Source organism: Rattus norvegicus, chromosome 2, assembly GCF_021556685.1.
Source record: "Rattus norvegicus strain SHRSP/BbbUtx chromosome 2, alternate assembly SHRSP_T2T, whole genome shotgun sequence".
In the NCBI taxonomy this organism is placed as follows: Eukaryota; Metazoa; Chordata; class Mammalia; order Rodentia; family Muridae; genus Rattus; species Rattus norvegicus.
This window is the reverse complement of record NC_141535.1, coordinates 170,863,738-170,891,632: the sequence shown is the minus strand read 5'-3', so window position 1 is coordinate 170,891,632 and position 27,895 is coordinate 170,863,738. Positions and strand designations below refer to the sequence as shown.

General features: G+C 47.4%; 1 protein-coding gene and 2 long non-coding RNA genes across 7 annotated transcripts in view; 2 read left to right on the top strand and 1 right to left on the bottom strand.

Moving 5' to 3' along the window:
• Positions 1-634: 634 nt before the first annotated feature.
• LOC134485791 (uncharacterized) lies at positions 635-17,347 on the top strand. The gene is made up of 3 exons (XR_015675941.1): positions 635-1,024; positions 5,790-5,857; positions 16,790-17,347. It is a non-coding gene; the product is annotated as an uncharacterized LOC134485791 (long non-coding RNA).
• Positions 17,167-24,729, bottom strand: Sfrp2 (secreted frizzled-related protein 2). Its single transcript, NM_001100700.1, has 3 exons — positions 24,019-24,729; positions 21,767-21,847; positions 17,167-18,351 (listed from the first exon to the last, which is right to left on the bottom strand). The coding sequence occupies exons 1-3, from the start codon at positions 24,518-24,520 to the stop codon at positions 18,047-18,049; spliced, it is 888 nt and encodes a 295-aa protein (NP_001094170.1). The 5' UTR covers positions 24,521-24,729; the 3' UTR covers positions 17,167-18,046.
• LOC120100856 (uncharacterized) overlaps positions 24,633-27,895 on the top strand; it is an 89,506-nt gene continuing 86,243 nt past the window's right edge. The window contains exon 1 of one of the 5 annotated variants that reach the window (XR_015675935.1): positions 24,633-27,073. This is a non-coding gene — a long non-coding RNA (uncharacterized LOC120100856). The remainder of the gene's footprint in view (positions 27,074-27,895) is intronic. The other 4 variants (XR_015675936.1, XR_015675938.1, XR_015675928.1 and 1 more) reach the window with 4 other exon arrangements.

The following is a 27,895-nucleotide window of genomic DNA, read 5'->3' as shown; positions in this document are numbered from 1 at the left end:
AGAGGTAGTCCTCTGCAGTTAGTCTTCCACTCTCAATGGGATACGTTTGTCCATATTTTAAGGATTCAGGCTCCAGAAGAAAAGCCAGACTCTAATTTCAATATCTAGGCAGTACACATAGGGGCTAGAGCAGAAGAACTATTCCATGAGCAAACATAAAAATTACACTGAATTTTAAATTTCCACCAATAGGAGGCAAGAACTAGTCTGGCGGAACTTCAAGCATCATCAACTCCCAGGAGGTAGACAAGCTAACTCATAACCAGGCCCCATCACATAGGTTTGAATCAGAACCTTGGGGCAGAGCCTCGCAATGTACCCCTTAAGGAAACGTTCAGAAACACCCTTAGCTTGATTTCCTCAAGGCCAAAGGAGAAGGTGAAGTACAATGCCACTCCTCTCTTTCAGTATCAGAGTCTTTACCCTGAGCTCGTGGGAGGTAGTGGGAACGGATCGGGAACAGCTCGGGAGAGAGGATGGAGAGCAGGAAGAAAGCCGGGGAGGAGGAGGAAAAAGAATGGGAACGTTTTCCAGAAGGTCCCGAGACCCTGCCTCCATTCTGGGCTGGCTTATACCCCTGTGGGCGGAGCTTTGGAGACCAGACCTTGTCACGCGCCTTCCAGGCCACATCCTCAGAACCCTAGCGGGGTTCCTGGCCCGCGCCTGGCAGGTACCTGCTCCTGCTGCGGGGGTGCCTCTAGCACAGCCACCACCCTGCGCACGCACCAACATGATCATGGGTCGGACGGATCCCCACGGGGAGAGTGTGGCAGAGTACGTGTGGGAGCCGAGCTGGCGGCGGCTGGGCGGCCGGCCGGGCCATGGAGGTGCAATGCGGTGCCTCCTCCGGAACCCATGTACCGTGCACTTCCCAAGCGTAGTGAGAGACCCCCTCAGTCTCAGGACGCACAGCATGGGAGCGCTCTGCAGGTCCTCCTAGATGACGGAGTGTCCTGGGTCCTGCCCCACCCCGTACTTCCAGTTGGAACCAGAGGTGACTGGGCTGGAGGAGGGTCCGGAACAGGTAGGAGGTGTGAGGAGTTCAGAACCAATGGATCAGAGCGGGCAAGGGGCGAGGGTGGGGAAGAAGGAGAGTAAAGGACGCGTAAAGAGAGAGGGAGAAGGATGTGGAGAGGAGAAGGCAAAGGAGGAGGGGGACCAGAAGGTATGAGAAAGGAAGAGGGCGGAGGAGGGAAAAGAGGAAGAGGAAGGAGGAGAGGAAAGAGGAAGAAGAGGACACGGACAGGAAGTTAGAAGAGTAGGGGAGGAGGAGGGAAGAGAGGAGGAGAGATGAATGCTGAAAGGGGAGGGAGAGGAGGAGGGAACAGAAGAAAGAGGGGAAGTGCGGAGGGGAAGAGGAGAGAAGAGGAGGAAGAGAAGGGCAGAAGACTGGAGGAAGCTGGGAGAAGGGGTTGAGAGAGGGAAGAAGCCGGAGGCAGAAAGGGGTTTCCTTTTTAGCTCTCTGGCAGAGGGGTGCATTAGAAGGACAGAGTCTGGTTGGCGGCCCACATGATGAGCTTGGACCTCCCTTGGACCTCATATCTTGTTTTCTGGGCCCACTGTTCCTTCTGTCAGCACTTTCAAAAGATAACAAAGCTGAGGAATTCCACAATGAAGAGTACCCAGAACTTTGTGGTCCTCCGGGTGGTGCTCCGGGACCTGTAGGGTCTCTTGGGAGATCACTCACAACTTAACTTTGCCTTCTAGCTTCAGAGGGCACCGCTCTCCTCGCATCGAGTGTAAATTTACTCAAGCACACAACGAAGAAGCACACAGCTAAATCATCCAGGCTACAGAATGTGGTTTTACTTCCTCACCCACAAGCTGTTACCACTGTAGATTAAATGAGCAATTAGATGCTCACATCTCTGCAAATGGGGACCTTACTGCCTACCAGGGGATGAGGACAGACGAACGTCCAAGGACAATGAGGGTCAATGCATATGCTTGGAGCTTGGCTCTACCAGAAAGGCTCCAACAGCTCCCATTTCTGGCGCCTCCCTGAGCTGTTCTGGTATAGGGGATGTTGGCTGGGGCAGGAGAATTTCTCTTTTTAACAGGGCTCCTGGTGTTGCTGCTGCTGTGGACCAGTCCAGAGATTTCCCTGGCCTGATCAGGGACAGTGCTCCAGCTTGAGGGAAAGGGGATGGGAAGGCCTGGTGACTGGAAAAGCCCAGTGAACGGAAGGAACCAAAATAAAAACCTTAGTTGTCACAGAATACTTGCAGTGTGCCAGGTGCTACAGTGCCCTGGTGTTTATAGGCCTTGACTCATTCAACCCCTGACCCCACAGGCATGGTCTTGCTGTCTCCATGTAACTAAAGAGTGATGGTTCAGAAGCTTGGTAAAGTGGCTGTGGGCATACCTCAGTGGTACAGCACTTGCCTTGGATTTCATTCCCTGAACCGGCAAAAGGTTTCTTGACACTTTAAAGCTAGTAGATTGGACAGTAGGAATTTGAAGCCTGAATCCGTGAAAGTGGCTGTGAAAGTCCATGTAAGTCATATTGGGCAGTGTGGATGGTGGCCTCAGGAGAATGGAAAGTGATTTTCAGTTTGAAGGGAGGGCAGTACTAGACTTGTCTCTTGTCTCCCAGGAGCCTTCAGGCTGTCTGATGGGATATGTGTCAGAGGGAGAGGATGGAAAGATTCAGGCAAACCCCGGAAGTTCAGGTGATGGGATCTACAAGTCTTGACTGCTCTTGAGTGATGAGGCCCTGGCCTGTGGCTGGTGCAGTGCAGCCTTTATTTACTTAGGTGTTACTGAGGATGAGTAAGGCAGATATGGAGGAACTGAGATCCACTTGAGCAGGTCGCATTCTTGCTTTAGCTTCTTGCTTGCCTTACAGGGGGCAGAGGTTGTCATTTTTATCCAGTGTCCTCACATTTTTCTGGACTTTTTCCAAGTCAGTCAAATAAAGAAGACAATAAGACATTTCCAGATGAAAATAGGGCTTTTCTTTTTCTTATATATTTGGTTGTGAGCCTAGCCTTTAACGGCTGAGCCATCTCTCCAGCCCGGGCTTTTCTTTTCCTATAAAGTCCTGGATGATGATGATGATGATGATGATGATGATGATGATGATGACGACGACGACGACGATGATGACGACGATGACGACGACGACGATGATTATTATTATTATCATTATTGTTAGGTTCTGGCTTCCTAACTGGGAGACTCTCTTCCTAGGTTGATGATATGAATCTCCAAATACTACACTGAAGACATAGGGAGCCATAAAGTTGGCATCCCCTTACTGGTTTCACTTCGACAGTTATATCAGAGTAAAACCCCAAACACATCTCCTATGCTACTTCTCTGAACCTCCATGCTGTGGTCTGCAAAATCCTCATTCTTCTTCAATAACACAAAGGGAGGTACTGAGCTGACATGACATGATGGGGATTCACTAGAGTATTGCAGTGACCTTTCTGAAGGGGTTAATCTACTCCTTCCAGAACAGAAGTTAATTTCTACAAGAGCAGGTGTGATGGTTTGAATGAAAATGGTCCTCATTTATGTGACCACCTGGGAGTGACAGTGTTTGAAAGGATTAGAAGGATTAGAAGAATTAGAAAGATTAGGAGGTGTGGAGTAGGTGTGGCCATGTTTGAGGAAGTGTTTATCACTGGGGATGGGCTTTGAGGTTTCAAAAGCTCTTTCTCCCTCCTCCCTCTCCTTCTCCCTCTTCCTCCTCCTCTTCCTCCTCCTCCTCCTCTTCTTCTCATCTTCCTTCCTCCCCCTCCCTCCCTCCCTCTTTCCTTCCCTTTCTCTTTCTCCCTCTTCTTCCCTCCATCTCTCTCTCACTCTCTTTCTTTCCCTCTCCCCTCCTCTCCCCACCTCTTTCTCTTCTTTGCCTGAGGATCAGGATAAAGCTCTCACCTACTTCTCCAGAACTATGGTGCTGCCATTCTTCCCACTATGATGATCATGGACTAACACTCTGAAACTGTAAGAAAGCCTCCAATTAAATGCCTCCTTCTATAAGAGTTGCCTTGGTCATGGTGTCTCTTCACAGCTGTAGAACAGTGACTGAATCTCTCTGGCTTCCTGTCTCATGATTGTGATGTTATCCACGATGAAGTCCTCACCAGAGCCTGAACAAATATGACTGCTCGAGTTTGGACTTTCAGCCTACGAAGCTTTGTTGTGGATAGCTCCCTTTCCTTAAAAGCACCTGCCTCAGGTGCTTTCTTATAACAACAGGAAAGAGTGACATGTAAGAGTAATCTGCAATGTTGCTTCCAAATCAAATAGCTCGTTGTAGTAGATGGCATATTAAATTCTAGGCTAAATTAACTACTTTTCTGTTGCTTGGTGCTAACATATTTAAAATATTAGGCTGTTTATGCATCTTCCTCTCATCCAGAGTGTGATTGTGGTGATGTAATGGATGAGATGGGTGACTGTAGTAGAGGTGGTGGAAAACACAGTGCGGGTTAAGAATAGGTGCAGGATTAGACAGGCAGACCCATAGAAGAGAGGGGAAACACCCTAGATAGGCACATGCATTTCTGGAGAACTAGTTTCACGAACAGGGAAAGGATTGACCTATCCACATGAGCAGTTACACCACAGCAAGGTTAGCAGATGACCTATCTACATGAACAGTTATATCACGGCAAGGTTAGCAGATGACCTATCTACATGAGCAGTTATATCACAGCAAGGTTAGCAGATGGTCTATCTACATGAGCAGTTACATAACAGCAAAGTTAGCAGATGACCTATGCACATGAGCAGTTATATCACAGCAAGGTTAGCAGATGACCTATCCATATGAGCAGTTACATCACAGCAAGGTTAGCAGATGACCTATCTACATGAGCAGTTATATCACAGCAAGGTTTGCAGATGACCTATCTACATGAGCAGTTATATCACAGCAAGGTTAGCAGATGGTCTATCTACATGAGCAGTTACATAACAGCAAAGTTAGCAGATGACCTATCCACATGAGCAGTTATATCACAGCAAGGTTAGCAGATGACCTATCTACATGAGCAGTTATATCACAGCAAGGTTAGCAGATGGTCTATCTACATGAGCAGTTACATAACAGCAAAGTTAGCAGATGACCTATCCACATGAGCAGTTATATCACAGCAAGGTTAGCAGATGACCTATCTACATGAGCAGTTATATCACAGCAAGGTTAGCAGATGGTCTATCTACATGAGCAGTTACATAACAGCAAAGTTAGCAGATGACCTATCCACATGAGCAGTTATATCACAGCAAGGTTAGCAGATGACCTATCTACATGAGCAGTTATATCACAGCAAGGTTAGCAGATGGTCTATCTACATGAGCAGTTACATAACAGCAAAGTTAGCAGATGACCTATCCACATGAGCAGTTATATCACAGCAAGGTTAGCAGATGACCTATCCACATCTGCAAAGATAGCAGATGACCAGTTATATCTGAGCAATTATATCACAACAAGGGAAAAACACCATGGGAAAATGAAAACTAGTATGAGTGTGAGGAATTGGATAGGAGCAGTTACATTAAACATGACCCAAGGAGGGGCACCTTACCTTTATGAAAAGGACCTAGCAAGATGGCTTAGCAGGTTAAGGCACATGGCTCTCAGCATGATAGCCTGAGTTCAATCCCAGGGATCCACGGGGTGGAAAGAGACATCTGACTCACATAGGTTGTACTCTGACCTAGGCTATGTGCCCTTGTCCTCCACTAAATAAATAAATAAATAAATAAATAAATAAATAAATAAATAAATAAATAAATAAATAAATGTAACAGTGCTTTTTTTTTTAAAGGGGCAAGCTGTGTTCCAGAAGAAATTACTTACTCATATCTACCTGACCAAAACCCTAGAACTCTGCAGGTAAGTCTGCCATCCCAGCTATGTAGAAGGCTGAGGCAGGAGGATCACAAGTTCAGGTGTCCCTGGGATTCACAGGGAGTTAATACTGGCTTTGACCAACTTTCTGAGACCTTGCATCAAATGGGAAAGTACAAAGAGGACTTGGGGGTACAGTTTAGGAGCAGAGCACTTGCTGGCTTAGCACTGTGGGCTCAAGTACTATTAAAAAAGCAAACAAACAAAGCAGAACCAAAAGCAAATGCAGTTTAATGAGAAGTCTGAGTGAATAGGGGATGGGAGCGGATAGGGACAGTTGGAAGAAATGACAGTTTTGTAATTTCAAGGGAAGAGTTGCATTTGTGAGGATGTGTGCTAATCTGGCAAACACTTCAGAGGAACTGTGTAGAAACTAAGCTCCTTCAGTCTTCCTGGCATTCTCTGCCTGTTCATCAAGTCTCCCCCTTTCTCCTGGCTTCCAGGGGGTCAAGCTAACTGCCTCCGGCTGACAGGTCACTTGATGGCTAGATCTTGCAAAACTCCTTTGTGCTGTTTTACAAATGAGATTTTCCTTTCATTGATTCATTTCTTTTTCTTTTTTTTCCCACAATGACACGAAATATGTAACTGACTAACATTAAGCTAATTAAATGGCCCCGCATAAGAGTCAGGTGCAGCCAAGGACACTTGGAGAAGCAACAGACATGGTAGATTCCGTGTCTGTTGGGGTGGGAGCATCAAATCTCACAGTCATCCAGGCAGTGAGAGTCGAAAGAGCTTTGTCTGGTCTCAGTTACCAGTATGTAAAGAGGCACTTGTGTTCTGTGCCCTGATCACTCGGGGTCAGGAGCCAACTTGCGCGTCAGTGGTATTAATCACCTACAGGGTAGAGCACTGAAGCCAGGTCCCATCTTAGGTGAAGGAACAGCTGTGTTGTCTTGACCAGGCTAAGTTCTCCACTCTGCTCCCCTGCAGGCTGCTTTGTGGATAACCATATTTTTTTCAGGTACAGGCGTTGGGCCCTTAAGAAATGCCAAGTTCCCTGCAAGTTGGTCTGAGTCCCAAGCACTCAGTCCTGCACTATAGCCCCAGTTTTCCTGGGGTCCTGAGCCGGACTGTACAGACCTATCGGTGTCCCTCTGGGGAAGTCTGGTTTGGTTTAAACAATGAGAATCAGTCCAGAGGAGCAATATTCGACTCCACTGCTTACCTCACTCTTTAGTTATTGGGATTGGGACACTACTGATTGCTAGTTTTTTCTTCCCAGCTAAAATGTACAGGTCTTGGCCATTGAGTGTGTGTGTGTGTGTGTGTGTGTGTGTGTGTGTGTGTGTGTGTATGTGTGTGTGTGTGTGTGTGTGTGTGTTTGCCCTCGCGTGCCCCTGGGTGCCCCTGCATGCTGGCCTGAAGCACTGATAGTCATTTATTACCTTGCATCTATGGGGAAAATGTCTTCTGCCTTTCAAACCACAGCCTTGCAAATGCACTTTTGGAACACAGTCTGTTTGTAAGCTGGGGCTGACAGCACTAACAAACAGCTCTTGGCCCAGGGCAGCCCCACAACCAAATGACATGTGGTTTAAGGTTCACGTAACAGCCAGTTCATTTAAATAATGCTAGCTAGACCCGGGGCTCTCAGGTTCTCCGGTTTCTGGGCAGTTTAGAGTGGAGGGTAACAGTCTCCACAGTGACAAGGGCGGGTGTGGGGTGCCCACTCCCTAGGAGAAACGCCACATTCCTGCTTTTAATGGCTTGCCCTGCAGGTTTTTAGGACCGAGCCTCTTCCGAGGGCAAGCTTTTTCAGTTCTGCTGAACAATTGATCTTGAGAAAGGAGAACTCCTTTTAAAAAGCAGCCATAGTTTGGAGCTTGGAAGTTCAGCCAGGGTCATTCTGGTTTATTGAGTGCAGGGGCCCCTCAGTGGGAGGGAAAACCACATTTCAGTCCTCCCTGGGGCTCCTGTCCCTCCCCTCGCCCTGTTTTCTTTTTGCCAGCGCCTTTAACATGTCTCCTCTTTACTAAGTTAGAAGCCAGACAGCCCATCCCAGGCAAGCTAGTCCATTGACCTAGCCATAAAAGGAGCTAATCTTTCGCAGACACTCACAATTAGCCCAGGCACTGGGCTAAGCAGAGGTTGTGTCTGATATCTGTGGACTCATCCCCCGTGGTAGCTGTCACCAGTTTATAGCAAGATCAAAAGAGAGTGGGTAGCGATGTCCAGGCTGTCCCAGCGGCCTGACCTGCAGCCTGTGATGTGGGGTCCTCTATGCAGGACTTGCCAGCCTAGCTCCAGTTCTTCAGGTTAATTGCCAAAATCACACCACAGCTCTGTCCCGCCAAAGTCATGCTGTTAGGAAAGAGAAACAAGAACATTCTTATATTCAAGGCCGGCTGCAGACTCTCCATCCGGATTTCCAACACACACGTTTGGCCCGATCTCCTATCCATAACAATAGCTGAAAATTATTATTCGTTCTCATCATCATCAATATCGTTAGTTTCACACTAGGGGTAGAACCAGGTCTTCCTGAGTGCCAGGCAAATTCTCAGCCAATGAGCTTCAGCCCCACTCTAGGTAACTGAAACTTTTCGCAGTACCTGTATCTAAGGACTCCGACTCCCCCACCCACAAGCTTGCAGAACCCTCTCCCTTCTCATTTGACTCTTGGGAAATTCCACCCTCATTCCGGGGCCTGGCTGCCTCTGTTCCCTCATTGGTCTTTCCCAGACCCCAGTGGCAATACATCTCTCTCAACTCTGTGGCAGTCTTATGCATCCAGTTCAATTCCTGATTGCTTAGTATCCAAGGTGCTGGTATATAGAATAATTCCCCTTTGTGCTTCAGGGAGGCATTCCAAGACATAGTGGATTCCTAAACTGTGGACGGTCAGTCCCAAACGGCATATAAAAGGCACAGTGTCTCCTTGGTGGATCTAATAACTGAAGGGGTTATTAAGGAACCAGCAGATGGGTAGTGCATACAGTGTGGACACAGTGGACAAAGGGACGGCTTCTGTCCTTGGCAAGACATCACCATAAGAGCGTCCATTGTGTTACCCAGGTGGTGCAATTTTAAACTGGTGAAACGTGTCTCTGGAATTCCCTACTTAATATTCTAAGGGTACAATCGACTACAGCCAGTTGAAGCTAATCAAAGCAGAACCATGTGTGTGTGTGTGTGCGTGCGTGCGTGTGTGTGTGTGTGTGTGTGTGTGTGTGACAGTGAGGAGAGGGGGAAGGAGAGGGGAAAGGAGAGAGAGAGAGAGAGAGAGAGAGAGAGAGAGAGAGAGAGAGAGAGAGAGTCCAAATCTCTGTAGAGTCTATCTTCCAGTTAGGTTTTATTCCATCTGGAGCCAAACTAAGTTGATACCATTTTGCCCCAGGCCTCACTGGAATTTGGAGTGAGATGAAGAACAGAGGGTCTCCCTCAGTCCATCACCTGCAGAGGGCTCTCTTAGGAGAGAGGGCTTTTGTTACTATGGCCACAGCCTTTCTGTACCTACCCATTCCAGAACCATTGAGAACTTTGCAGGGTTACGGGCTGCAAATAAGAAAAGGGGCTTCCAATGCATCCTGTGCACAGCTCTGTGAAGTCCAGAAGGACCGCCCTGCTGCGCCTTATTGTATAGTGAGCATGAGGAGGCACACGTCTGTGTGAGCAGGTTCTTATTTTATGTGAGACCATTAATGTTTTGTAATGGGCATGCGCTACAGCCATGTGCTCTGTTATAACCGTGTTCTAGTCTAACAGTAGACTCTGTGCTATTGTAGTTCTGTAAGATTCTGTGACCTATGGGTACCAGAGCTGTCTTAGTTTCCATGGGTTCACTGGGTGATGATAAACATTAGTAAGATCGCCTAGTGGTGAATTTCTCAAAACACAGCCCTGCGGCTCCCTGGCCCTTACTGTACTTTTCAGTATATAGCTTGTTAATTAGGATGTGCACGTTTTGGCTGCACTTGGAGGTACTCTGACATGGTTGGGAGAAGGAAGTCAGCATAAAGTCCAAAGGGTGGGCCTGCTCTGTTTCACTTGATTTTGTATTTCTGTAGAACGATGATCATGGTTTTGCATTTTGTCAGAAGACAGATGGAAACACGAAGTTAGATGTAGACAGCTGGTGTTTGGCAGTAGGGGCTCCTACAGGAGTGACCGTGTTGCCAGGGGTCTGTAATTTGAGACAAGAAGAAGGTCCTGGAGCAACACTGGCGGTGGAAACAGTGGGATTCGCTCAAGTGTCAGTTACGACACACCGTTCACATGGTTTCCAACCTCAGACACCAGGCTTTATCAAAAGGACACGCTTGAGACATAGCTTATACACTGCACCATCCGCCCTTTTAAAGCTGATGACTCTGTAATTTTTGTAGACTCATGAACTGGATTAGTCACCACTACTGACTCCAGAACACATTTATTACCCCACGCCCCAAGAAACCCCAAGTTCATTAGCTGTCATGCTTCATTCTGTCCCTGGCCTATCATGTGGTGACGACTAATCCATTTTCTGTCTCCATGGTTTGTCTATAATGGGCATCGCTGAGTATAAGTGCAGCCTTCTACTATGTGGGCTTTTGCCTAGCTTCTTACTGCCCTGCTGCTCATAGGTGTAGTACAGGTCCCTTCCTCTTTGAGGATGAATAGTGCACACACCACAGGAACGCACCACAAATCACGCACTCTGGGGTTGTTTATACTTTGGGGCTAAAGGAGATTATGTTGCTATGAAAAGTTGTAAACAAGCGCTTTTTGCAGACATACATTTTCATTCTTTTCAATATGTCTCAGAAGGCATGGCTGGTGATTCACACACTTAACTGTGTGTTTAGAAGTTTGAAGATCTACCAAATCATTTTCCACAATGGCTGATGTTACAGTTCTGCTCATAACGTGTGAGGGGTTCCACATGCTCACTGGAAGATCAGGTTAGCTTTTTCACATCAGCCGTTCTGGTGGGTGAGAAGCAGTGTTTCATTCAGTGTGGCTTTGGCCTGTATTTCCCTACCAAGCAGTTACACAGAATCTTTTTGTATGTTTGCCACTCATTTCAGTGACTTAGAAGATACATTATCTCGGGCCTTCACCCGGTTCTTGGTATCTATGATACTTGTCTCAGATACACGTTTTTCAAGTATTTTCCCTAACTCTCTTGGTTGTGTTTCTTTTCCCCAGTAGACTGTGAAATGCAGGTAGTTTTACATTTATCTGTGTTTTCTCTTGCTGCTTGGGACCCCAGTGCTGCAGCTGTTGTCTATTGCTTAATCCAAGGTCATGGGAATTCACTGCAGTTTCTCTATGAGTGTGGGGTTGATCCGAGTTACTGTAACATCAAGTGTATGGTTAGGGCCCATCTTTCCTGTTTTGTCTGTGTGTGTGTAGATAACCATTTATCTTGGTAGCATTTATTACAAAGCTATTACCTCTCCATTGAATCCTTGAATTATTGTCTTATTTCGCTTATAATTATTCATGGCTACATACTTAATTCTGTTCATTTTCAAGTGGGTCTGACACACCATCTTCATCCTTGAAGGTTTGTATTAGATTTTCAAATACTAAAATTTAAAGTTAGAGACATCCACCTTTGTTCTCTTGCCACAGCATCTTAGCTGTTCTGTATTTTCATAAGAATTTTATAGTTTGTCAGTTTCCACAAAAGAGGCACTGGAGAGAGCAACAGGAGTTATTCTGTATTTATAGACTAGTTGGAGGAATGTATTAAATCTTTGAATTCATGAACACGGATGCCTCACTTTAATTTAGTTCTCTTTACATTTTCTTTCTGTGGTTTTTTAGTTTTTAGTGTGAAAGTGTTGAATTTCATTCATTAGATTCTATTTCTGATTATTATTATTACTTTTAATATGGCGTAAATGAAGCCATACTTTTAATTTCATCTTTAGGATCGTTTACTGTTATAGAAGTGCAATTGATTTGTACATCGTGTTATATTCTGTGAACTTTAGGGGCTTAATTTTTAGTGGTAATATTTTCTTTTTCTTTATTTTTTTCTTGAGTTTCTTAAAGTTGTTTAATGGTAAGATTCGATTATTTGTTGGTTTTAATTTTGTCATAGCATATTTTAGATCATCTTAATTGTTAATAAAGGTTTCAGATCTTCCTTTTCCGACACACATTTTCATGGTCTGTTTCCCCCCTCCTCCTTTCCACACAGAACTATGGCAGCTCTTCCCAGTGCTCCTTGATAATTGCGTGTATTTCTGAAGGGTTGCTAGTGCCGCCCTTCCTTCATTCCTGATGCTAATAACGTGGGTTTTGTCTCTTTGTCCAGGCTTTCGTTAATTGTGTTGATGGACTTTGTCTAGTAAATTTTAGAGACTTTATTGTCCTTTGTGCTAAACTCAGTCATTTCTCTCCTGTTCATTTTGTGTTTGGTTTGTGCCCCTTGCATGTTAAGTGAAAACCAGGTTATTATTCGAGAGCTTTCTTTCTCATTTGTAGCTATTCATGCCTGACATTGATTTAGTTCTGTCTTGCACATCTCCATATGGTTCCTTTCATTTATCACAATTTCCATGTCTAGGAATGTATTAATTTCCACTTTTTGTGAGTTTCTCCAGCTTCCTCTGTCATTCTCCTTCCTTCCATTGTCTTTGGGGCAGTCCTTTCAGGTGTGCTGAGGCTGGCGCTGTCTTTTGTGTTACCTGAGCTGGGGGATGTTCTCCTACACTGTGTACTGAGTGTGTGCCTGTCAGGGCAAAGCAGGAAAGATCAGAGCACAAGTTGATGCAATCACAGTGGACCCAGAAGATGTATTCGGTAGTGTACAGGTAGGATTGTGGGAGAGGTGACTTTCTTCACGGTCATAGGCCTTCCAGACACAGCAACTGTCATTTAGAAAAGGAAGGTGCCTTCTGGGTTTAGATGATATCACAGAATAGCAAGGTAGGGAGTCTTTGGAGTTAAACGACAAAGGGGCAGTGCTGTGCTAGACAGCCTTTTCATTGCTGTGTCAAAATGCCTGATGCAAACAACTTAAGAGGAAAAAAGGTTTGTATTCGCTCTTGGTTTTAGAGGGTTCGGTCTGTCATGGTGGGGAGGACATGGTGTAGAGCAGTTCACATCATCACAGCCAGGAAGCATGGAAAAGGAGAGACCAAGCAAGACTCAGTCCTTCCAAGACTCCAGATACCTTCCCTCTGACCTGTTATTGTTTTCTTCCAACTTGGTTCCGCCTCCTACCTCTCACTACTTCCTAATTATGCTAGCACATTATGTACCCGTCAGGGATTAGATCAGAACCCACACAATGTCACTGTCTCCAGGATGCCCAGATTGTGTTTTCTCCTGCACTAGGCATTTTTCCTACCCTCCAGTCAAATTAATAGCTCAAGTCAGCCATCAGAGGCAGTGTACTCTCCCTTAACTGTCTTAACAGACAGCACCCCACGGTGACTCACTGATATTTCTATCCCTGTAAGCATTATGGTGATGGATCCTGTACTCGACCTGAGCCAAGTATTCCGTGTTCTATGCTGGCTAACTATTCTCTCTTCTGTGCGTTGCTGAAGGCCACATACAGCTCCCTCCAATCCCACGTTGATTGTCTGTGCCGTTCTTCTTTATTGGGTTCTGAGTCCTTTTGGAAGGCCTACTCCTGTGTCATCAGAATCTGGAACAGGTCCTCTAGAGTAAAGCTGAGGTAGGGCATAATCACTGCATCTATGCCTGCACCGGCTCCTGGCTTGTGGACACACACTTGGTGTACACTTGTGGATACACACTTGGTGTGCACTTACTAAGGAATAAGCCACTGCCACATAACTGGTGGTCAGCAAATATTTGCTGAGTTAATAAATTAGTGCGCATGTACATAATGTGTTTCACTGGCAGAAATCACACTGTTTGGCCCTTCGAACTCAGTAACTGCATAAGGGAAGAACAGGGTGAAGAGTAGTCATGGGGGCTTATGCCTGGATTTGATTTTCAGGGTTGATACCCCTTTCCCTAAGAACATTGAAAACCTCAGACATACTGTTGTTCGATGAGACAATAGGAAGTGGGGGGTGGGTAGTAGTTTTGGGTAACTGAGCCAGCCCTCTGTGCTGAATTTCAGTCTACTGAACTGTCTTTTATGGGTGCTTTCATTCTTTGTGGAGTTAGGAAGTGCTACCCAAAGAACTCTTGTGTTTGCCTTTATGGATCAAATCCTACCTCAAACTATTTATTAGAGGGATGAGGAATGAGCTGCCTAGGGATATATAATTTAATATCCTTTAGCTTTTCTGCTTAGGGGACTCTTCCTACTTTAAGTGATTGAGCTTCTCCATGAGTCACAAATTATTTCTAGGAACTCAGAAGTCCAAAGCTCTCTCTGTTTCCATTCCTGGATACACAGTCATGGCTCCATCTGCCTACGAAAGAAACCTAGTAGCTAAAGGAGTAGTTAAGAGTACAATCTCAAATGTATCAAGGATAAATAAGCTATGTTTATGAGCTCAAAATGAGACAATAAAGCAGAGCCCAAGCCTATCTGCTCCACTCCAGGCCCACTTTATGGCTCATGCCTACATCGAAGATGGGACCAGCGTGAGTAGTGGCCAGAACTGGAAAGTCCACAAGACGCCATGCATGGCAAGAAGGAGACAGAGCATGAGTCACTGACAGAAGCCCTGTCTGGCATCAGCGTGCTGTGTAGAGCCCAAGGCTGTGTATCCTGTGATAAAAGTTGCAGCCTCTGGCTTGTTTGGAGAGAGAACATTCAAGTAGATTTCTTTTTTTCAAGTGCGCTTGCTTGTTGGTTTTGGCGAGCTCTATCTACTGTCATGCAGGCTGACATTGAACTTTCACCTGATCTGACTGAACACCTCTTCTCCCAGCATCCACCTCCTGAGAGCTGAGGGCGTATCCTTCGCCACGCGCCTGTCTTCCCCAAGTTGTTTCTCTTCACCCCTTCTGCTGAATGTGTCTATCCTCTGACTCCTGACTTTGGATGAAGTGGACCTTTTATTTACTGTTTGCTTTTTTGTGTTTTTCTTGTTTTTGTCCTTCTCCTAAGCCCCACGTCTCATGGTTGAACTGTCTGACTGTGAGTTCCGGGAAGGGCATGAGATTCTCATGCTCACACACAGCACTAGAGGGACCAGAGATGTTAAACATGGATGCTTTTCTCTTCAGTGGAAGTGATTTATACCTGTTTCTGCCTGGAAAGCTGAGAATGGGTGTAGTTAATAACTTGGTTCTTTGCTATCTGTAGGACCCGGCCTCATCCAAATCCCTCAGACTATCACGTCCATCCCAGATGTTTCCCAGTCTCTTGAGCATCTTTTCTCAGTCAATAGAACCAGTTCTTATGGAAGGGATCATGGGTGCTTTGCAAAAGAGTTTCAACATAGTCGTGCCTTAAACTTTATAGTGATAACTCTCCCCCGTCCCAAAGTTTACTGTGTAAGTAGGTCAAAAATAAATGTCTCGGGGTCAGACTGTAGAGCTTTGAGCAGACACTGGATCTCTAACTAAGTCATGTTGAGCTGGATTGGCTTCTTCTCTTGCTGTGTTACTCTGCAGGGTGGCAGTGTTTGCAGGGACCCCTACAGAATTCCCCCATCCACCCCCTGCTTCTTCTGGTCGTGCTTTGGTGGTATCCATGGGATTTGTCTTGAGGGTCTGATGAGAAGCAGAATCTAGTGGTGGTACAGAGGAAAATGAAAGGCGTTGGCTAAACCGTGCAGCCTGGGAAGTGGACCACATTAGCTGTGGAGGGAGAGGGGTCTGAGGTGCTGTAGATGGCGAGGGATGGAAGGGAAGAGGCTATTCAGCTAGATAGATACAATGCTGTTAAAGGAAGCCCTCACATGACCACCATTAGAAATGTCAGATTAGGGGCAGGAGAGGTGACTCTGGTTAAGAGCGTGTGCCTCACCTGCAGACGACTCAAGCTTGGCTCCCCGGACCCACACTGGGTGACTCACAACTGCCTGTAACGGCAGCTTCAGGGTATGTGGTGTCATCTCCTGGACTTGCCAGACATTGCACTCTTGTGTAGACAGACAGACAGTCAGACAGAAACACACACACACACACACACACACACACACACACACACACACACGCACACACACACACACACACACACACACGCACCCGCACATTGGAATTTTCTTTTAGAAAATCAGAGTTGGCAAGGAACTGCTGTGTTCACCCTATCTGCATCCCGTCACCAGACGAGTCACCAGTTTTACTGACACGGTCTTCCAGCTCTTGGCTTTTCTTCATTTCCTTACACGATCTCTATAAAGTGATCTGTGGTGTCTGTGTCCTCAGTACCTAAAGCACTCAAGGCACATTATCAGTCACTATTTGCTCACTAAGTACTCGGGCAAAGACGAGTGTCCTCACACTTTTGCAGTTCACTCCCGCGCTGAATGGATGGCAGAATCTGTTTTCTCACTGGCTTGCCTGTTTTAGGAGCCCTGCTGGCTGGTCTCTGGGCCTGGCTTTCATGCACTGGATACATAAGTTTTATAATAAAATAACGAAGTATCTGGATACTCATGGCTAAGGTTTGTTTGTGTCCCTCTGAAATTCATCGTAAGGTGAGGTCCCCAGTGAGTTGGTATTAGGAGGCAGAGCCTTTGAAATAAGGTCCCGATGGCAGAAATGAGGTTACTGCTGTTATTAAATAGGCCCAGGGAAGTTTTCTCACCCCTTTGCCATATTGGTAGACAGTGAGAAGGACCCATCTATGAAGCAGAGAGCAGGACACCAACTCTCCTGGCTTCTTGACCATAGCTTTTCCAACTGCCAGAGCTGTGTAAAATAGATTTCTGTTGTGTGTTAATTGACCAGTCTAAGCTTTTTTTTTTTTTTTTGTCACAGCGGCCTACACAAGTTAAGCTGTCTGTTTGACTCTTTCTTAATCTGTTTTTCAGCATCCTCTCTCTCTATCCTGGCTTCCAATGGATGGTCTACTAATCATAGCTTTCTTTACCTCAGAGCTTAAGGAGGGAAGGACTTATCACGCTCACAGTGGCTTCTCTTCTCACTCTAAGAATCTCCAGCAATAAGTAGCAGGACTGTGTGGCATAGGACCCTGCAGTTCAGAGTCCCGCTGCACACAACTGAACTGATGAGACAGCCAACAGGAGCCTTCGAGTCTCTGCAGTCCGCAGGAGCAGCCGCGCGCGATGAAATCTGGCTGAAATGTGAGGTGCATGCTAATGTACGGGGACAGGAGTCCTAAAACACCGAGTAACTGGTAACTTCAACCTGCTGGGGGGAGGGCTGGGCCTCCTGAGAAGGACAGGGCTCCCTCCCAGCTCCTTGGTCAAAGGAGACATGACAGAAAGACAAGGAATAAATACAACAGGCTGTAAAGTTTATATACAAAGAATATAATGTTTATCTGAAATATTTACAGTGTCGGTTAAAGCAATATTTTTACAACTTTTCCAGGTCAACTACTACGTATATTACAGGTTAGCTACAATGATTTAGTTTGAAGAAAAAAAAAAAGAAAAAAAATGGAGTAAAAAGATGTTTTAAACAAGGCTTAAAATACTCGTTGATTTATAAACTGTATTCACGTTGCCCTTTATTTGAAGGCATCATGCAATGAGGAATGGTTAATGTGTGCTTATAAAATGAAGTTCTGTAGCTGGGCTGGGATGCATGCAACGGTCGGAGTTAATGAGGGTGTAAAATGAGCAATGAAAACCTTTGAAGATTTAGACGCCGAGTCTCAGGCTGGAACAGAGGGAGCCTTTGAGATAACAGCCAGCTTTATCTCAACCACCAAGTCTGGGACCCACACGCTTAGACCACAGAGGGGAAAAAAAAAGAAACAATTTGCCTGACATGGCAACCTAAGGGCACAGTATAAACCAACAGACTGACCAAAGAGAGAAAATGCCCCTCGGGTCACAGTACTACAGCTATTCAAAACTACCCTTAAAATGAGCTGTTTTAAAACTTCATAAAAAACAGTCATGATTTTATTAGTTGTGAATATTTCTACAAGATCTGGATGGACTTTTCGCTTTATGTGAAAATAGCTATCTGTTCCCGGGGCCTCCTAGGGCCTTATAACTCAGGACACGTTAGGATACACACATGCAAAAGGCAGGGCAAGCTGCTCCAAGCTGAGACTGTAGCTCTCCCGACAGTACTTGGGAAACCGGAAATGAGGTCGCAGAGTGGAAGTGGTCCACGGAGCCCAGGGCCTGGTCGGCGAGAAGCCACTCCACTAGGAAACTAGCATTGCAGCTTGCGGATGCTGCGGGAGATGCGCTTGAACTCTCTCTGGCCCTTCTGCCACCGTTTCACGGAGGTGATCACCAGCTCTCCACCCTGTTTCTGTCCCATGACCAGATAGGGAGCGTTGATGTCGTTCATCTCCTCACAGGTGCACTGCAGGCTGTCTTTGAGCCACAGCACTGATTTCTTCAGGTCCCTATCGGACACCCCGTTCAGCTTGTAAATGGTCTTGCTCTTTGTCTCCAGGATGATTTTGGTGTCTCTGTTGATGTAGGTTATCTCCTTCACTTTGATTTTCAGTGCTGTGAAGACAAGAGGGGGCAGGAACGGCAATACAGAACACGGGTTATGACAAGGGAGAACAGGGTAGGTTTGTAAGCCTTGCTGTCTACCCTGCACTTGGTCTGTGTGGAGAAGAGGGGCTTCCTAGAACCGAACAGACCATGAGGGTTGCGCGTAGGGGCTTTGGCCCTGAGGTCAGCAGTCAGTTCCATTTCTAAAGTCCCCAAACATTGGCAGGACATTTGTTTCCAATCAGCTATCGTTCCAGAACCTTCTTGCAGGACTCAGATAACTCTTCTCCACACACCGCCCCTTGTGTTGGTAAGTCACTTGGCATGTGGTTCTTGCTACTCCCAGCAAACGACTCCCCTGTTGGAGGAGTCTCCAGCATGAGGAGAAATGCCTAACTCTTCAGTGAAACCTGAGCCTCCCTGGCTGCAAACCTTAAACTGGGTTTATTATGTCAGAGAGGTTTCTAGGCAAACTTGTGAGGACATGGTATCACGGTCACTGTTTTCTGAAGAACAGATTACAGGGGAAGGAGAAATGGGTCTTGCAGCTGCTTTTGATTTAGTAAAGTAACAAGGAGGGAAAAAAAAAACGCAAGTCTCTCTTTTTTTAAAGAGCACAACATGTTTAGCCATAAAAGTGTTTTTCTGAAGACTTCATTCTCTTGTGCTCTCATCTGCCTGGCCAAGGCCAAGGCATTTACAGATCATGTATGTACTCTTTCCAAAATGTGTATGTAGAGTCATCAGAATGTTAAGACCAAAACGTAGGTTGTTTACTATAAAAGACACATTTTATAGCCGTGAACACTATGCGTTGGGAAACACATACGCCAGGATTAAATGTCAAGACTCCACACATGCAGGAAAAGGATAGAATTTTCAGGTTAGAAAGGGCCATCCCATTAAAAGCTCATTAGTACACCAAGATGCAAGTCGAGAGAAGTGTCTGTGACTTGTACCAGGCCACCCAGGTAGCTTGTGTCCTATCTCAGTCCCCAAACCTCCTTCTGCACTACCACTGTGTTCTCTTGAGGCGATGTCAAATTGCTGTCCTCGTGGAGCATAAAGTTGCTCAGCTCCAGTGTGTCCCAAGACTCTTGGTGCCATCGACAGCTGTAATAGATGACACGCATGTCTGACTTCCCAACTTTGATGGGGTTTAATGCATTGTTTAAATTAGTAATAGTGGAGAATTGTGTGTGTGTGTGTGTATGTCTTTGAGGTTTTCTTTTCCTTTAAAAAACATTCAGACAGGGAACTCAACTGAGCTGGCTCTCCAGCCAAAATAGAAATGAATGGTGCTGCATGGGGGAGCATGGGTGCTGTGACTTGGTGAATGACAGTTTTTCCTGAACCATAGTACTAACCCCTCAGAGTTTATGGAATATGCCCAAAATGTCACATGTTTCTGTGACTCTACTAAGAAATAAGAGGCTGCCATAGGGGTGAATTGAACTGGGTATATATTAGCCAAGAGTCTTGTCTCTGACATGGATTGGGCAGGCTCTACCTGGCCAATGAAACATTCTTGATCTTTAAATACCAGAAGTATCAGTTTGAGCTAGGAGGTGTGTTCATTACCTCTCTTTAGCTCTAAAACATGTATCATAGGGGAAGGGATTCCTCCTTAGACTCGAAGCTGAGACAAAACATAGGGAATCGAAGACCCAACATAACAGTCTTGCTCCGGAAGGCGTGACTGGGAGACAGGGTGGGAGGCGGAGGTGACAGTCATGGGCCCAGTGGCATGTTGGGTAACCTGCAGTGCAGAGGTAAGGTGGGGGTTTCTGTTCCTCTGTTTCGAGTGTGTAGTTGGGGTGGGGAATGCCATGCGTGCCAAGATGATGCAAGTTAAATAAGTTTCATTGCTCTGCCTGCTCTGTCTACTGTTCCCCAAGGCACAGAGGCAAAATGGAGTACTCCTTCCTTGTTGCTATCTCAAAGGAACAGGGCAGAGAGAGTGATGGTCCTGACTGCTGCACTGTACAGCTCACACTGCTTCTTAGCTCACAACTTCATATGCCCCTTTGAGAAGGTTTGTCTTCTGATAGGTAAGTCACAAAACAAATATGTGTGTGTGTGTGTGTGTGTGTGTGTGTGTGTGTGTGTGTGTGTGTGTGTCTTAAATGCATTTCCTTTAGATTCCTATGAAAGTTAGCAAGGAAATTTTATGTGTAATACCAAGAGCTTAAACTGCTGCAGAAAATACTTAATAGAATTGTACGTTTTTCTAAAGGATTATCTGACATGTGGCAGCAGAGGACCGTGATCTAAGACTCTTGAGGCTGAATACTGTGAACGTACCCAGCCCAGAGATAGTATGAGGTCTGTTGTTTGAAGACAGACATGTGAAACCTTATGACCCAATGTGAGGCTCCATCTACTTGGCAGTTATTAGCTAGGGCTTGGAGCTTTCGATCTGTCTTTATCCTTCCTCAGCAGCCTCAAGTGTTTCCTTGTGTCAGGGCTACAGTTCAGAAACCAGCCAAGGTTCAACTGTTCTCAGTGTTTGAGACTTCCGTGTGTGTGTGTGTGTGTGTGTGTGTGTGTGTGTGTGTGTGTGTGTACAGTGGCACCAGTTTCTTCGGTCTTACAGATTTGTTGAGTATATGGAAATGTTAACATGGATCGGTTAGACCTCTGCTCACCACCAACTTCCAGCTTTTGACTGAATAAATACACTTTAGGGATGCTAATACAACCTTATATGACTATCCTTGGGGCAGGATTAAAGCAACAGTGCTGACTGGGGGGCTGTGATGTGGGATTTTGGCTTTGGCCCTCATCTAGGTAATTTCCTTTCTCCCCCCAGCTGGGGGTGGGGCTTGCAGACAGCAGGTAGGTGCAGGTAATGATCTTTGCAGAAAGCACTCTCTCTCTACTCTCTCTCTCTCTCTCTTCCCTATTTGTGAAACTGTGACCAATGTGTTCCTATGGGACTACAAATCGAGTGAAAATATTTTTGTTTGATGCTCGTGCAAGTGTTTATTTTGGGCCACTGTAAAAGCTTGACTGTATTTTGCTGGGGGTCATGTGTGCTTTCCAATTCTTGGTACACATGCCAAGATATGTGACACGGGATTCTGTGTTGGCACAAAAAACAAAACAAAACAAAAAAAACCAACCAAACAAACAAAAAAACACCAAAGAGCTTAGCAGTTAGCCATCGTGCACTGGTGCTTTGGGAAACTCCCACTTGGTTATTGTTTCAGGAAACAGTGAATGTCGTCCAGGGTAGTTCATTTTGAGGTAGTTACATATGAAGAGGTTTAAGAGCCAGTTAGGTGACTTTAGGGAACAGGAGAGGTGATCATGTCTCACCCAGCCTCAGCTGGCGACTTCTTACCGATTTCTACTTTTTAACTTTGCCTGGTGAATGTAACGAGGATGGATGTGACATCTGTTGGCCTTGGCAGCTACTTACCGAAGTCATTTTTACAAAGAGTTTCCATTATGTCGTTGTCATCCTCGTTCTTAGTTTTGCAGGCTTCACACACCTTGGGAGCTGGGGATGTGAAAAGAGCTTCTGTGAGTTTGCTTAAAAGGGAACAGCAGGTGGCGGCCAACTCGGCCATTGTCCCCTGTGACCCCTGCCTCAGCCTCCTCCCTCGGTCCCTGCTGCCCTTTCTTTCTACTTCCGGTTGGGTGAAATCAGAGTGGCCACATGTCTGGCTTTATTAGCACTAGCCCTCAAATAAAAAGGGAGCCGTGGACAGTGGGTAGGTGTGTGTGGCAAGATGACCTGGAGAGGTTGCTGCTTTTCAGATCCTCCTCCTCACTCCTCAGATGAATCCAGGCATTCTGGAATCTCTAAGGAGAAAGTGTTCAGGGATTTAAACCCCACGGGGGCATGGGAAAATGGATAACCATAAACTACAATGGAAGGAAGGTTCTTATCTGCAGGACGTAGAGAAAGCCTCTTCTGCTCAGCAGGGCTGTAACTCTAGTGGATTGTTTTGCAGATTTTTTTTCCTCCCCTGGGCTGGGACTGAAGGCCAGTGTGTTGCAGTGAGGAACCAATAGGGCCTGTTTGCATCTAGGAAGCACATCTCAGTAATTCCCACAGCCAGCTCTAACCGGCTCTCCTTCACCTTGTGCTTCCTGCCAAGTCTGTGGTTCAGTTCCGGTTTATTTCATTATTTCCCTCCAGGTGCTTGGTACAGGTGCTTGTTGCCTACCCTTGCCCATGCAACGAGGTGGTGTGGATGAAGAAAATCTTTTTCCGTGGGTTTGTCTGAGCAGAGCCCAGGGGCGCTGTGCACTTTACAGCCATCAGTCTGCCCAAGGCTGTCGTGAAAACATACTCACATGAAGGAAACACTTTCTCTAATTTATACATGTGCCCAGTGATATCTTCAAAATTCAAGTACAATCTTGTAGGTTTTCACTAGTATGAAACTGGATTTTCACAGGGAAAATCCCTGTTAGCCATACAAGCTGTCTGATTTTTGAAAGTGATGGAAGAGCAAACTTTGCAGGGACACAGGCTTATTTTGAAGGAGGAAAGCAAACACTGGAGGATTACCCAGTGTATATTTGGGTTGATAGCAGGAAGAGAAACAACGGCAACCCCCACAAAACAACCCCAGCCCTACCCAACCAGAGAGAAACGCTTCCAGTCAGGAGGCTCAGAATGTATCTGAAATGCTACCAACCTGTATTGGTTATTCTACTGTATATGTTGGGCGAACGTTTGAAAAATGCCAAACATTTGCAATAAATTAGAAACCTAACCAATAAGATGATTGCAGACTCATGGTGCCTGCCAGGAAAGATTGCTAAACAACTTTGTATTTTCTTTAACTAATGATGTCTGCAGGAAAACAATTAGAGATTGAAAGGGAGATGCTGCTGCAGCCTGAGAGGGGTTAGGAAGCCCCCTTTCTATCTCAGGGGGCCTAAATCAGCTCAGACACATTGTATACTTTTTCCTTTCAGGAAAAATATCAAGAGCCCATGAGGTTTTCATTGCTTTGATGGTTTTTTGCCTATGAACTTCCCTCTGTTTTTCTAAAAACTGGAGGGAACTCTTCTGCATGATACCCTCCCCCCCCCCCCCAGCTAATTAAAACCACTCAGAAGATAAAAGCCGATAGTGACAGAAAGATGATTTCTGGAGATTCCCTTTATCCTCTCTCCCTCAAACACCCGGGGAGCTAAAACCCAAATTCAGGGTCTAACCCGCTCCCAGGCAGTCTTCGTTTTATCTCCAAACCTACATTGGCAAAGGACAAAAAAAATCTCAGAAAGTGGTCAGTGCGTATTGATGTATCCAGTAGGAAGAGAAGGAGCAGAGAGGCCGAGCCTGAGTGTCTGGCCTGGGTGCTATTACTAGGACCCGACTATGGTAAACGCTTTCAGAAGTGGGGTCTCAGAGCAAGATTCTAAAAAAAAAAAAAAAAAAAAAAGCTCGCCACTTTTGTTTGGCTTTCTTAACGACCTAAGAGGAGCTGTTAGAACCAAGGAGGGATCTTGGCGAATGGGTGGATATCTCGAATTTGATACCCCGTATGGCAACAGACTAGGGCAGGGACAGCTGCCATATCCAAGGTTAGGACCCCAGCCTGGACAAACTAAGATTTGGAGTGGTGGCTGCGGGGTGTCCCTCCACCCTGTTCTCAGGTCCTAGCACCTCAGGCTACTTGGAAGTGGATGGAACGAAGAGGGAAGGCTTACCTTCCTCTGTGGGCGGCAGGAGGTGGTCGCTGCTAGCAAGGGGGATGCAGAGATCGTTGTCCTGCGGGAAGCGGTCGCACTCCAGCATGTCTGGCCAGGGGAAGCCGAAGGCGGACATGACCGGGGCACAACGGTCCTTCACCTGCACGCAGAGCGAGTGACACGGCTGGATGGTCTCGTCTAGGTCGTCGAGACAGACAGGGGCGAAGAGCGAGCACAGGAACTTCTTGGTGTCCGGGTGGCACTGCTTCATGACCAGCGGAATCCAGGCGCCCGCTTGCTCCAGCACCTCCTTCATGGTCTCGTGGCCCAGCAGGTTGGGCAGCCGCATGTTCTGGTACTCGATGCCGTGGCACAGCTGCAGGTTGGCGGGGATGGGCTTGCAGTTGCTGCGCTTGTAGGAGAAGTCGGGCTGGCCGAAGAGGAAGAGCCCACGCGCCGAGCCCAGGCAGCAGTGCGAGGCGAGGACTAGCAGAAGCAGCGAGGCAGGGCCCCGCAGCATCGTGGACTAGCGACCCCCGGGGGGCTGAGGGAGCCGAGCTGGGGAAGCGAGTGGCGATCGGAGCCCGAGCTCGTCCCGGACTCGCTCGCTCTGCTCGTGGGCTCTGGACAGTCGGTGGCGCGAGCGCGCGAAGCCGGGAGCCAGGAGGTCGGCGCGGGCAAGGCACTGCAAGCCCGCGCGCAGCTCCGGGGGGCTCCGACCCGGGGGAGCAGAGTGAGCAGAGGCTGGGGCCTCGCCAGAGTTTTCTTGGCCTTTTTTATGCAAATCTGGAGGTGGAGGGGGGAGAAGCAAGGGAGGAGCCAACCCGGAGTAATCTGAGGAGGCCGGTCACTACTTTCTGGGGCTGGCTGCGTTGTGAATGCCCCTCACGCGCTCGCTGGCAGGAAATTCGGGCTGCGCCCCCACCCCGAAGCAGCAGCCCCTGCGCGCGCGCTCTGGCGATTGCCTTGCAAGCAGACAAGCGCGGCCACCGCGTCCCAGTGCGAGCGAGCGGAGAGCTAGGCGGAGGCAGCGAAAGTTGAGGACACGCATGGAGCGGGGCTAGCTGCCTTGCAGTTGGATCTGGGCTGGAATGCGGTTTTTTTTGCCCCGCGCGTGGCCCGCGCCCATATTGGTGTGCAGCAACCTTTAAGTCTCAGCACTGCGTCCCCGGGCAACCATAAGCCAGCAGTGGTAGCTTTTTCCTCCCTGGTTTCCAGCTCAAGTTGAGCAGATTGGCTCGTTCAATGTGTCTCTACTGCCTTTCGACGCAGTCGAACTTACAAAACGGAATAGCAACGATGCATGGAGTTGCTGTTTTGCTGGGGTGTCTATAGGATTTTGTCACTGTGGAGGACTTGTCAGACATGGCACGAATTTGCCCGCCATTTCTCCTCTTTGGAGGAGAGACCTTTACCTCTGAAGAGACGTCCATACTTGAAGGCTGCATGGGCTCTAATACATAGAGGTTCAGGATTGCCTCACTAAAGGCCACCAAAGCAATAAATGGGGCTTGCGAGTACTAAGGTCAGAAGGCGGACAGGAACGGGCAGATACCTCTGTGTGGAGGGTCACCAAGAGTTAGTCATGCCCTCAGAGTCGTCGGCTGATTCATCCCATAACAACGAGGGACACCATCCTGATCACTGATATGAGTAGTGAACCAACGGGCCGTCCTTTGCTTTGCAGGAGTAGGGACCCTAGTGCTGAAGGCTGGGTGGATGGAGGCGAACTATGGAATGTAAGGTGCCAGGCCGGGGAACAAGAGTTAAGAGTACTGAGAGACAGTGTGAGCGTGCGCAGGGGGTGGGAGTGGGGTCTCCTTTCCCCAAACTAACCCTTGTTTTAAGAGTCAGCTTCCCTTTCAGTGGGATCTTGCAGGTCCTGGGTAGTGACTCCCTCCCCGGCGCTCCCCAAACAATCCTCTTTCAAATGTAAGGTGTACACATTGTTACGGCTTCCTGGACTCTTAGATCTAAGGTCAGGCTTGCCTGTCTGCTGGCCGACTTACATTTTCTATCCTTCTGGACCGTGCACTCAGGGTTTATGGGTCAGCACGTTTTGTGGCCCTGCAGTTTATGAGAGTTTAAGGAGTGAGGCGAGGACGACAAAATGCTATTTCCTACCCACTCCTGGCCATAGACAAAGCAGGTAAACATCCGGAGGGTTCCCGCAATCGGAGTCTTTAAAAGTCCAGTTCCATTTTTTTCTGCTCTGCTGAAGAAAGGCCGGGGCGCAGTCGCTTCCATCCATTTGGCTCTAGACCTCCCCGTGTCTAGCTGAAGAGCCAGGGGCTTAGAAGTCTTTCTCCCTAGATAAAAACTAGTTGAAAATAAACCACACAAACACAAAAAGGTTAAATCAAACAACTACGCAGTCTGAATGCCGAAATGAAATGCTAGGACTTGGACCTTGAGGTGGGATTTGGGTTCTCTAGTATTCACTACTCTTGGCCACAATGTACTTCCGTGGGGTCACCTCTCGCCTGCAGATTCCCGGGGTGGGAGATCAAGTAGCCCACAGCCAATTCGTCTAGTTTGTGCTCCTCGCTTTTGTGTTTCGGAGAGCAGCAGGCTGCCCATGCGCCTGGTTCATTCCCGCGGGCCTAGGCATTGTTTGGGGAGCCCACGTCCGCCTCGCTCGCCACCAGGGGGCGCCCGAAGTCTTACAGGAGTCTCCGGCAACACTGGGCTCGAGGTCTAGCTAGCTCCTGCCCGCCTGCTTGTCCGTCCGGCCGGCGGAAACCCAGGGAGCTTGTCTCAGACCCTTCCAACACAAGTACCGCTCGTCCTGGACTGAAGCTACATCTTTCTCTCCATTACGAGTCGTGCACCCTCCTTTCGCCCATCATCAGCCAAGTGCATGCTTATGTGACAGGCGTGCCTGCGCAGCAAGCCCGCTGCTGGGGAGCAGTGTAGTAGCCTCCCTCAGAGGGTGGACCACTGTCTCTGTGTGAAGCACAGCCCAGGGACACTCTGTGACCATCCCTACGGTTCCTATAGCCCAGAGGACAGATCTCCGGGAGAAGCAAGCACTTTGAGTGCCTGGGTTAGCCTAGGCTCTTCTGCGCTTCAGGTAGGCTCCCGGGTTCACAGGTTTCCTTCCCTCTTTGCTATTTATTCAAAGTAGCAGGCCTTTGGCGATGAGAGTCCTAGTTGAGCCTCTTCCCTACTCCCTGTGAAGGGAAGATCCTAGTTAGTAAACGGTGTGATTTACAGTGCCAGGCCCAGCATTCTGTTTAGAGGACGCTGCTTAGGGTGCCAGGTCCTTTGCAATAGATAAGTCCCCTCCCGCCATTCCTACCCCCAGGACAGTGCACAGGGGACAACCTCTACTCAAATGCTGCAGGCCCGAAGAGAGCCTCGGCAACTCCTGCCTTTGGTCCTGTTTTTACATTTGGTGCTTTCTGTATTTAAGGCATTGAAGAATCTTGAGGGACTAACAAAGCTTCCCTAGGCCCTCTGCTGCTTGGTTAACCCTTTGCTGGCTGCTAGGTTTCTGGAGAGGCAAGACTTTCGCTCTCAAGTTAAGATGCTTAGAGGATCTCCAAGCTCTGGAACTTGTCAACCCCAGTTCTGCCCAGCATCCGAGAGAGGGTGGCAGGGCAGCCTGGGTGCCAGGAGAGCAAGCTTCCTTCCGCACTCTGGAATGGTGTCCCGAAAGCACACAGAAGCCCAGAAAAGGACAAAAAGCAAGAAAGCCTAGAAGCGCACCGGGTATGTGTGGTTTCTTAAGTTCTACTGCTCAGGGGGCAAATTTAAATGGAAGTCTCTCACACCCTTCCCCTCAGTGTCCATATCACTGTCCTGTACTTCCTTTAGAGAGAAAAATGTGGGTGTCCACTTCCCTTGTTAACATGCAGGGCTGGGGACGAGGGGAAGGGGCATGTAGGCTCTA